Raw genomic sequence first — 12,500 nt, 5'->3', positions numbered from 1 at the left:
TGAGATATGTGTCTAAAAAAATAATTATTTTTATTTTTTTCTAGACATGTATTTCGTGCGCACCAGAAACTTTTTATGAAGTTATAAAAAAAATAAAATTATAATTTATTTAAAACATTTTTTATAACTTTATAAAACGTTTCTCATGCGCACGAGAAAGTTTCTCGTGCGCACGAGATACATGTCTAAAAAAAATTACAAAAATTAAAAATACATTTTAAAAAAAATGTTTTTCCCCCATGTCTCCTAAAGGGACATGGGGGAAAAAAATGTTTTTTTATTATATTTATTTTTATTTTTTTTATTATTATTTTTTTAAATCTTTCCTTTCTAATCCATTTTCTACCGCTTGTTACTCTCGGTGTCTCCTAGCCGCTCAGGCAAATCATATTGTCTAAAAATTGATTTTCCCATCGATAACGTGACAATGTTAAATGTCAAAACGGATTAAAAAGACTATATATATATATATATATATATATATATGTATATATATATATATATATATATATATATATATGTATATATATATATATATATATGTATATATATATATATATATATATATATGTATGTGTGTGGGCTTTGTACCGAGGATGTCGTTGTGGCTTGTGCAGCCCTTTGAGACACTTGTGATTTAGGGCTATATAAATAAACATTGATTGATTGATTGATTGATATATATATACATATATATATATATATATATATATATATATATACACATACATACAGCCCGGCCAAATTTTTTTAACCCAACGCGGCCCACGAGTCAAAAAGTTTGGGGACCCCTGCCCTAAAGGGACGTGGGGGACATTTTTTTTTTATAATTTTTTTTTTTTTTTAGTTATGTATCTTTTGCGTACGAGAAACTTTTTATAAAGTTATAAAAAAAATGTAAACATTTTTTTAAATTATTTATTTTATTTTATTTTTTGACATGTATCCTTTGCGCACAAGAAAGTTTCTCGTGCACATGTCTAAAAAAAAGTATTTTTATTTTTTTCTAGACACGTATTTTGTGCGCACCAGAAACTTTTTATAAAGTTATAAAAAAATCAAAATTATAATTTATTTAAAACATTTTTTATAACTTTATAAAAAGTTTCTCATGCGCACGAGAAAGTTTCTCGTGCGCATGAGATACATGTCTAAAAAAAATTACAAAAATTAAAAATACATTTAAAAAAAAATGTTTTCCCCCCATGTCTCCTAAAGGGACATGGGGGAAAAATTGTTTTTTTATTATATTTATTTTTATTTTTTTTATTATTATTTTTTTTAATCTTTCCTTTCTAATCCATTTTCTACCGCTTGTTACTCTCGGTGTCTCCTAGCCGCTCAGGCAAATCATATTGTCTAAAAATGAATTTTCCCATCGATAACGTGACAATGTTAAATGTCAAAACGGATTAAAAAGACAATGCGTATGTATATATATATATATATATATATACAGCCCAGCCCCCAGCCAATTTTTTTTTAACCCAACGCGGCCCACGAGTCAAATAGTTTGGGGACCCCTGCCCTAAAGGGACATGGGGGACATTTTTTTTATATCTATATTTGTATTTTTTTAGACATGTATCTCGTGCGCACGAGAAAGTTTTTATAAAGTTTCAAAAAATATATATATATAATTTTTTTTTTTTTTTTAGACATGTATACTGTGCACACGAAAACGTTTCTCGTGCGCATGAGATACATGTCTAAAAAAATAAATAAATAAAAATAAATTTATAATTTTTTTTTTTTTTTTTTTAGAGGTGTAGTGGGTAGAGCGGCCGTGCCAGAAACCTGAGGGTTGCAGGTTCGCTCCTCGCCTCTTACCAATTTTGGGCAGGACACTTCCCCCTTGCCCCCGGTGCCGCTCACACCGGTGAATGAATGACGAATGAATGAGTTGTAAAAATGAATGATGGGTTCTCACTTCTCTGTAAATGTCTAGAAAAGCGCTATATAAATCTAATCCACTATTATTATTATTATCACCTTTATTTGTCGTTATTTATATTTTCTGAATAAATGATGTGACAATGTTCTTCAGTCAACTCATTGGTGTTCATTCTCAATCTATCAAGATAAATGACAGTATGTTATTTATGTAGCTTGATCATTTTCCTCGACTGATGTACTAGCATCATGTGGTTTATTTTGTGCATATGTAGCATCATTTACAAATATACAAATAATTGCTGTTGCGACATCCAGTGGACACATTTAGAACAGCTGTTTCTTTCATGAAAAAATGTTAGGTACATTTTTATACTTTGCAAACTCTCACCGTGGGCCGGATAAAACCTGTTTGTGGGCCTGATCTGGCCCTCGGGCTGTACGTTTGACACCCCTGCTCTAAGCGCACTATTAATGGTGGCCCCTCTGTCCTCTTCTTTTATCGTATCCAAAAAGAACTTAGTAACAGACAACGAAGACGACTATTTCTGGATAACCTTATCTTTTTGAAGATGAATATACGGAGGATGAATACTGCTTAGAACATGTCTACGTCTGCCTTAGAACATGTCTACGTCTGCCTTAGAACACGTCTACGTCTGCCTTAGAACACGTCTACGTCTGCCTTAGAACACGTCTACGTCTGCCTTAGAACACGTCTACGTCTGCCTTAGAACACGTCTACGTCTGCCTTAGAACACGTCTACGTCTGCCTTAGAACATGCCTACGTCTGCCTTAGAACACGTCTACGTCTGCCTTAGTACACGACTACGTCTGCCCTAGAACACGTCTACGTCTGCCCTAGAACATGCCTACGTCTGCCCTAGAACATGCCTACGTCTGCCCTAGAACATGTCTGCCTTAGAACATGTCTACGTCTGCCTTAGAACATGTCTACGTCTGCCTTAGAACACGTCTACGTCTGCCTTAGAACACGTCTACGTCTGCCTTAGAACATGTCTACGTCTGCCTTAGAACATATCTACGTCTGCCTTAGAACACGTCTACGTCTGCCTTAGAACACGTCTACGTCTGCCTTAGATCACGTCTACGTCTGCCTTAGAACACGTCTACGTCTGCCTTAGAACACGTCTACGTCTGCCTTAGAACACGTCTACGTCTGCCTTAGAACACGTCTACGTCTGCCTTAGAACACGTCTACGTCTGCCTTAGATCACGTCTACGTCTGCCTTAGATCACGTCTACGTCTGCCTTAGAACACGTCTACGTCTGCCTTAGAACACGTCTACGTCTGCCTTAGAACACGTCTACGTCTTGAAAAATGTTAGGAACATTTTTATACTTTGCAAACTCACACCGCGGGCCGGATAAAACCTGTTTGCGGGCCTGATCTGGCCCTCGGGCCGTACGTTTGACACCCCTGCTCTAAGCGCACTATTAATGGTGGCCCCTCTGTCCTCTTCTTTTATCGTATCCAAAAAGAACTTGGTAACAGACAACGGAGACGACTATTTCTGGCTAACCTTATCTTTTTGAAGATGAATATACGGAGGATGAATATTGCTTTTAGAAAGACAACGTCAGACTGTTTTCTTTGTTTGAAAATAGAACAAGCACATTCTGAAAATGTACAAATCTTAATGTTGTTTAGGTTTTTTTTACACTTACATGTTGCAGTTAATAGTATTCTACCTTTATTTGTCGTAAATTAGATAGATAGATAGATAAATAGATAGTATGTGATAATGTTCATCATTTGTGTTAATTTTCAATCTATCAAGATAAATTACAGTATGAGGATTCACCACCTTATCTTTTTGAAGATAAGGCTTGATGAAAAAGCGCCAATCTGCAAAGTGATATAAGGAATACATTTTGTTCACACACACTAATATATCGGTGTGAGACATAAACAACGTATGAAACCCTAGGAGTAATTACAAATACTGAAGTAGTTTGGAAACAACAGTTAACGTGTGAGTGAAGTCCGGAAGAGACGATACACTATTATCTGCTCACAGAGGCTACCTGGTGGTTGTTTGAGGACACTGCAGTTAGTCCAGGATAGTCCCGCTCCTTAATGCTTCAGTCACATGCAGGATTCTCACAGGAATGAGGCAAAAATGCAGCCTTACGTTCTGTACATGTCTGTCGTTGCTAACACTAGCTTGGAGTCTGAATCCACCCTGCGTTTGTTTTGGGTGGAAGTTGAAAAAAAAAAAAAATATATATATATATATATATATATATATATATATATATATATATATATATATATATATATATAATGTAGTAACAGACACGCCACACATTGTTATGAAGGTGTCTGTTACTATATTATATATATACTTGCAGTGTGTATATTGTACATATTACATATTGTTATGAAGGTGTCTGTTACTACATTATATATATATACTTGCAGTGTGTATATTGTACATATTACATATTGTTATGAAGGTGTCTGTTACTACATTATATATATATATACTTGCAGTGTGTATATTGTACATATTACATATTGTTATGAAGGTGTCTGTTACTACATGATATATATATACTTGCAGTGTGTAAATTGTACATATTACATATTGTTATGAAGGTGTCTGTTACTACATTATATATACACTTGCAGTGTGTGTATTGTACATATTACATATTGTTATGAAGGTGTCTGTTACTACATTATATATATACTTGCAGTGTGTATATTGTACATATTGCATATTGTTATGAAGGTGTCTGTTACTATATTATATTTATACTTGCAGTGTGTATATTGTACATATTACATATTGTTATGAAGGTGTCTGTTACTATATTATATATATACTTGCATTGTGTATATTGTACATATTACATATTGTTATGGAGATGTCTGTTACTACATTATATATATATATACTTGCAGTGTGTATATTGTACATATTACATATTGTTATGAAGGTGTCTGTTACTACATTATATGTATATACTTGCAGTGTGTATATTATACATATTACATATTGTTATGAAGGTGTCTGTTACTACATTATATATATACTTGCAGTGTGTATATTGTACATATTACATATTGTTATGAAGGTGTCTGTTACTACATTATATATATACTTGCAGTGTGTATATTGTACATATCGTTATGAAGGTGTCTGTTACTACATTATATATATACTTGCAGTGTGTATATTGTACATATTACATATTGTTATGAAGGTGTCTGTTACTACATTATATATATATACTTGCAGTGTGTATAAATAAGTTTTTCAACTTGTTTAAGTCGGGGTCCACGTTAATCAATTCATGGGAATGTTGTTTGTGAATGGAGATGTGAATTGCATCAGGTAGAGACCAGAGATGGCGGTCCCTAGAAAATAGCCTTCCAATCTTGTGATGGCAGAAGTACTCAATAGTCACACCATTATTCGAAAGAAAAAGGCTTCCAACATTGTTTAAAGGAGGCCCCGCCCACAAGATTGAATTTGATTGGCAACCAAAACTGAAATGTAAACCAAAGTTTCCTGGGAACTGTGGAGAATGCATATATTTTTCAGAGTTCTTTCTTTATTCACAGTCATGTTTAAAGCAGCTAATATTTCCCCATGTGTACTCTTTTTGCTTGTATCTTATGTCCGCAAGTAAACTCTGTGCTTTACCTTGAAGGGGTTGGAATGTGGGAGTATAGCACACTCCCTTTTTACCTTATCAGTATTAGAACTATGAGGCTGTATTCCTTTCTGGGCAAGGTGGGGGCTGTTTTCGTATTCAATAAGTTGTCTCTTCCTGTTTGATTTTTCAGACCGCTTCTTGATGCCGCTATTAACGGACTGTAGGACTGGTCTCCTAAAGCTTTAGTAAAACTTGATAATATTCCTATTCTGTCTTGATGGTCCTTCTTACTCTGCATATATGTCATCTGAAAGAACTTGGGATTGACCAGTGACTTGTATTCCCTGAGAGGAAGACTGGTCAGACAAAATTTTAGTTAATTTGTGATGTTTTTCTAAATGCCTTCCTCTCCACAGGGACGTGGACGCGCCGCTCGGCAAAAAGCGAGGTGGCCGAGCGCGGCGACTCGCACCTCCGCGAGATCCGACCGGCTCCTTCCAACTTAAAAGCTGACGTGTGGCAGTACTTTGGCTTCTACGACGTGCCCGACGGCAGCAGACTGGACAAGAGCCACTGCATATGCAAGGTGTGTCGCTGCAAAATCAAATACTTGGGCAACACGTCCAACATGAGAAGCCACGTGACTCGGTTCCACCTGGCGGAGGCGGCGGGGAGACGGCGGGACGCCACGGGCGACGCCACAAATGCTGACCCCACAACCCTCGAGGAAGCAATTAGTAAGTCAAATTAAATGTACTTTTATCGTTTAGTACTTTGTGTACCGGTGGTACCGCCCCCGGTCCAGTGGTACCGGGGGCAGACCGGGGTGGTGGTTCCTCTCTTTAAGAAGGGGAACTGGAGGGTGTGTTCTAACTACCGTGGGATCACACTCCTCAGCCTTCCCGGTAAGGTCTATTCAGGTGTACTGGAGAGGAGGCTACGCCGGATAGTCCAACCTCGGATTCAGGAGGAACAGTGTGGTTTTCGTCCTGGTCGTGGAACTGTGGACCAGCTCTATACTCTCGGCAGGGTCCTTGAGGGTGCATGGGAGTTTGCCCAACGAGTCTACATGTGTTTTGTGGACTTGGAGAAGGCATTCGACCGTGTCCCTCGGGAAGTCCTGTGGGGAGTGCTCAGAGAGTATGGGGTATCGGACTGTCTGATTGTGGCAGTCCACTCCCTGTATGATCAGTGCCAGAGCTTGGTCCGCATTGCCGGCGGTAAGTCGGACACGTTTCCAGTGAGGGTTGGACTCCGCCAAGGCTGCCCTTTGTCACCCATTCTGTTCTGAACTTTTATGGACAGAATTTCTAGGCGCAGTCAAGGCGTTGAGGGGATCCGGTTTGGTGGCTGCAGGATTAGGTCTCTGCTTTTCGCAGATGATGTGGTCCTGATGGCTTCATCTGGCCAGGATCTTCAGCTCTCACTGGATCGGTTCGCAGCCGAGTGTGAAGCGACTGGGATGAGAATCAGCACCTCCAAGTCCGAGTCCATGGTTCTCTCCCGGAAAAGGCTGGAGTGCCATCTCCGGGTTGGTGAGGAGATCTTGCCCCAAGTGGAGGAGTTCAAGTACCTGGGAGTCTTGTTCACGAGTGAGTGAAGAGTGGATCGTGAGATCGACAGGCGGATCGGTGCGGCGTCTTCAGTAATGCGGACGCTGTATCGATCCGTTGTGGTGAAGAAGGAGCTGAGCCGGAAGGCAAAGCTCTCAATTTACCGGTCGATCTACGTTCCCATCCTCACCTATGGTCATGAGCTTTGGGTTATGACCGAAAGGACAAGATCACGGGTACAAGCGGCCCAAATGAGTTTCCTCCGCCAGGTGGTGGGTCTCTCCCTTAGAGATAGGGTGAGAAGCTCTGCCATCCGGGAGGAGCTCAAAGTAAAGCCGCTGCTCCTCCACATGGAGAGGAGCCAGATGAGGTGGTTCGGGCATCTGGTCAGGATGCCACCCGAACGCCTCCCTAGGGAGGTGTTTAGGGCACGTCCGACCGGTAGGAGGCTGCAGGGAAGACCCAGGACACGTTGGGAAGACTATGTCTCCCGGCTGGCCTGGGAACGTCTCGGGGTCCCACAGGAAGAGCTGGACCAAGTGGCTGGGGAGAGGGAAGTCTGGGCTTCCCTGCTTAGGCTGCTGCCCCCACAACCCGACCTCGGATAAGCGGAAGAAGATGGATGGATGGATGGACGGACTTTGTGTATCTCAGGGAAACTTCAGTTTATACGCTTCAGGTCTAAGCTCAAAATCTAAGTAGTATTTTTGTACTATTTTATTGTTTATGTTCCAGTTCTACAGTACCATTACTTTAACCTCTTAAGGCCCAAGCTGTTTGTTTACATGCTTTTTTTTTTATTTCTCTTTGCTATTTGGGCTTATTGGACCCTAATTAGAATAATAACTAAGAATCATCTTTTGACATGATGCACTTAGTCCATAAGTACACAAACGTGTACTTCATGTTTAGTGACATGCTAATTCTTATTTTTACACTTTTTTTTTCTTCCAAATTCCATTGTATGTTATACTCTTCTGACACCACCAGATGGCAGTATAAGTGTCCACATAAGCGGCCATAAGACCTCAATTCAGTAGTCTACACAATTTTGGAAATAAGCTAAAAGGTGCTGTCCACACATGTGGCCACTAAGCCTTTTTAATACAGGGGTGTCCAAACTTCATGACTAGGGGGCAGCTTTAGGCTGTAAATAAATTGGGCAAGGGCCAAAAGCCGACTGCATATAAAGTAATTTATTTATATATATATATATATATATATATATATATATATATATATGTAATTATATATATATTAGGGCTGGGTGATATGGACGAAAAAGTATATTGCGGTATATTTTTGTTTAAACTCGATATTTGATATTTATTTTATTCTATTTTTATTAAAGATCCCCATTAGCTGGTTGCCACAACAACCCACTAGTCTTCCTGGGGTCCACAAACTCGATACAATTACAAATAAAAGCATATAATTATAACTACGCAATACAGAAACAAATAAAAGCATCAACAAGCAAACTATTATAAATATAACTAAAGTTAAGTTAAAGTACCAATGATTGTCACACACACACTAGGTGTGGTGAAATTTGTCCTCTGCATTTGACCCATCCCCTTGTTCACCCCCTGGGAGGTGAGGGGAGCAGTGGGCAGCAGCGGTGCCGCGCCCGGGAATCATTTTTGGTGATTTAACCCCCAATTCCAACCCTTAATGCTGAGTGCCAAGCAGGGAGGTAATGGGTCCCATTTTTTTTATAGTCTTTGGTATGACTCGGCCGGGGTTTGAACTCACAACCTACCGATCTCAGGGCGGACACTCTAACCACTAGGCCACTGAGTACACAATACAAAAATCATCAACAAGCAAACTAATTTACAGACTCAGATAAAATATTACTTTCCTTTTAAAAACCTGTTTACTTTCAGTGCCGATGAGAATTCTAGGCAGGTTATTCCATATAAATAAAAGATTTTCGCAAATCATTCTTCCTGGGACAAGGGAGTACAAAATGACCCTCACTAGACGCCCTGGTATTATGATTATGTATAGTGCTACTGTAAACTATATGAGCCTTGAGAAAAGCAGGAGATTTACTACCGGTTACTGATTTGAACAAAATTAGAGTATTAGCTGACAACCTGTTCTATACACGACTGTATACAGATATACAATATAAAGTTTACATACACTTGTAAAGAACATCATGTCATGGCTGTCTTGAGTTTCCAGTAATTTCTACAACTCTTATTTTTTTTGTGATGTAGTGATTGGAGCACATACTTGTTGCTCACAAAAAACATTCATGAAGTTTGCTTCTTTTATGAATTTATTATGGCTCTACTGAAAATGTGAGGGTCAAAAGTATACATACAGCAATGTTAATATTTGCTTTTGGTAGCCATCCACAAGCTTCTGCTTGCATTTTTGACCACTAAATTGCTGCAGTTTAGGGATGTCCCGATCCAGGTTTTTGCACTTCCGATCCGATACCGATATTGTTTTTGCACTTCCGATCCGATACCGATACTGACCGATACCGGCCTATCCGAGCATGTAATAAAGTTTAAAGTTATTTAGCCTACTTAGTTGTCAGAATCATGTTGAAAAGGGTTTTAGTACTCTTGATAACAACTAGCCAGCTGAATTAGGGGAGTTTGAATAATACACAATGGTTGGTAACAAGAAACTGACCTGTTTATTCAAGGATAAACACAAAATAGACACAATTATACATGACAAACAGAAATGGCATCATTGAACTAGGGCTGGGCGATATGGCCTTTTTTTAATATTGCGATATTTTAAGGCCATATTGCGATACACAATATATATCTCGATATTTTGCCTCAGCCTTGAATGAACACTTGATGCATATAATCACAGCAGTATGATGATTCTATGTGTTTTGATTGATTGGTTGAGACTTTTATTAGTAGGTTGCACAGTGAAGTACATATTCCGTACAATTGACCACTAAATGGTAACACCCCAATAAGTTTTTCAACTTAAATTGATTCATGATACAGATATATACTATCATCTAGGGCTGCAGCTAACGATTATTTTTCTATCGATTAATCTATAGATTATTTTTTTCGATTAATCGGTTAATCTATAGATTATTTTTTCGATTAATCTATAGATTATTTTTCCTTTTACCGATTTTTTTTTAATTTAAAATGAAGAGGAAAAAATAAATGTAGGCCAGTTTTTTCAAAAGGCATGGCTTTTATTTACAAAAAAAAAAGTATGGCCACTCAGTCAACATTGATAACAACATGACAAAATATTCTGTAACAATGTAAACATTTAAAACTTTTAACATTTAACAAAATTAAAAGTAGCTTATTTGCTTTTTAATGTGCAAATATAAAAGTAAACATCCAGTGCAAATCTTAATATTCTGGAATAGTATAAGCATTTCAAAAGTAAAAGTATTGCTTATTTTGCTTTAAAATGTGCAAAAATAAAGATAAACATCCAATACAAAAAAGTGCAAAACGGAAATATTCTGTAACAAGTGTAAACATTTCAACAAAAGTAAAAGTATTGCTTATTTGCTAAAATGTGCAAAAATAAAGCTAAACATCCAATACAAAAAAGTGTACAGTGTAAACATTTCAACAAAAGTAAAAGTATTGCTTATTTTGCTTAATAACACAACAATGATAGTATGATTAAAGTGAAAGTTAATTGTTGGTTTGTACATAGTATATGTAACTGTTAATGTTGTAAAAGGTATTTGCACAACTAATTAACGTTAGCGTTTGTGACACGTCTTGTGCCGTGGGGTTCTTTCAGGACCGACAGACTGAACGCCAGACGGCTTTGCCAGGTTTACAATCTTTTAATTTTACACAAAGTCTTTTCTCTTCCAACTGCGCGGATCGCGCACCTGGGCACGATTGCGGCGTCGCTCCCGGCGCGCCCCGCCTCGCCGCTCGCTCGCCGCCGCCGCCTCTCCACAGCATTAAAGAGGAGCGCGTCTTTGTAAACACTGAACAGGCACGCCAAACGCGCCTCTCAGAGCGAAACGGTGCTTTAGTTTATGAATTTACAACGCAGATACAAATGACACATTCATGTTTTTGTGTAATAATGACAACGTATACGCACGCGGACGATTGACTTGTTGATGGTGATGGCAAGAACGCTGTCGGGGGTTTTCTTTTCAAATGTTGGTTCATAGCCGTTGTGCTGCTATGATAGGCCATTTCCGCTCGACACAGTGTGCATACAACAACATTATTAGGCCGTTTATTGAAATACTCCCACACTTTTGACGACTTTTGGCGTGCTTTTTTCCCTTCGCTCGCATCGTCTGCTTTGCGCTCCGCCATGACAGTAAAGTAGAGTGACGTAAATATGCGACGCGCCGACGCACAAAAACGGCGTCGACGTATTTACGTAACCGATGACGTCGACTACGTCGACGCGTCGTTTCAGCCTTACTATCATCATAATACAGTCATCACACAAGATAATCACATTGAATTATTTACATTATTTATAAAGACAGCCAAAAGAGTTTGATATGAGAATAAATCTAAAGTTAAAATATAGGGTAGAAATGCACCCATTTGCAGGAAATGTAGTCTTGATTTTCAAAATTTTCTTTCAAGGCTTGCATGTCTACATTAAAACATTCTTCTTCATACTGCATTAATATATGCTACTTTTAAACTTTCATGCAGAGAAGGAAATCACAACTAAAAAAATCACTAATTTTTTCATACGGTGTTGATGTGGAAATGTTTGCCTCGGCATTTTGATGGTGTGGGCGTGTGGCGCCGAATGGAGATAAGCGTCTCGACAGACGTCACAATATTTGAACAATGATGACGAAAACTGTTTTCTCTGTCGTGTCCGTGTGTCGAAAATTGTTATGCGCTTATTTTTAGGGCCCGCACGGCCCATTGCAAAAGGACTCCCAAAGGGAGTCCTTATGCAATGGGACATAAGGACCTATTGAATTTGTAAGTTTTTATTATTCTTTTTTCTTTATTCTTCCGCCGCCTCTTTGAGCACTAATTTGACCCACTTAACATGCTTCAAAACTCACCATATTTGACCCACACATCAGGACCTGCGAAAATTGCCTTTTAGTAAAAAAAACAAACCACAAAACTCAAAATTGCGCTCTAGCGCCCCCTAGGAAAAAAAAAACTAGACTGCCTGTAACTCCCACTAGGAAGGTCGGAGAGACATGAAACAAAAACCTCTATGTACGTCTGACTCAGACCTAGCTTTCATAATGGTACATTCTCGGGCTAAAATCTACAGGAAGTTGGCTATTCCCCCTTCAACACAAAAAAGTACTAAAAACAGTCACTTTTGCCTCTTTGAGCTGTAATTTGACCCCCTTAACACGCTTCAAAACTCACCAAAATTAACGCACACATCAGGACTGGCTAAAACTGTGATCTAATGAAAAAACCTAACCCCAAATCTAAAAATTG

General features: G+C 38.5%; 1 protein-coding gene across 1 annotated transcript in view; it reads left to right on the top strand.

Annotated features, from left to right (window-relative positions):
* Positions 1 to 12,500, top strand: part of LOC133619160 (uncharacterized) — a 22,999-nt gene that overhangs the window by 2,804 nt on the left and 7,695 nt on the right. The window contains exon 2 of the mRNA XM_061980075.1: positions 5,941 to 6,261. Coding sequence (XP_061836059.1) covers positions 5,941 to 6,261 — 321 coding nt within the window. The remainder of the gene's footprint in view (positions 1 to 5,940; positions 6,262 to 12,500) is intronic.

This window comes from Nerophis lumbriciformis, linkage group LG20 (genome assembly GCF_033978685.3).
Source record: "Nerophis lumbriciformis linkage group LG20, RoL_Nlum_v2.1, whole genome shotgun sequence".
Taxonomy (NCBI): Eukaryota; Metazoa; Chordata; class Actinopteri; order Syngnathiformes; family Syngnathidae; genus Nerophis; species Nerophis lumbriciformis.
This window is presented reverse-complemented; position numbering and strand designations above follow the sequence as displayed.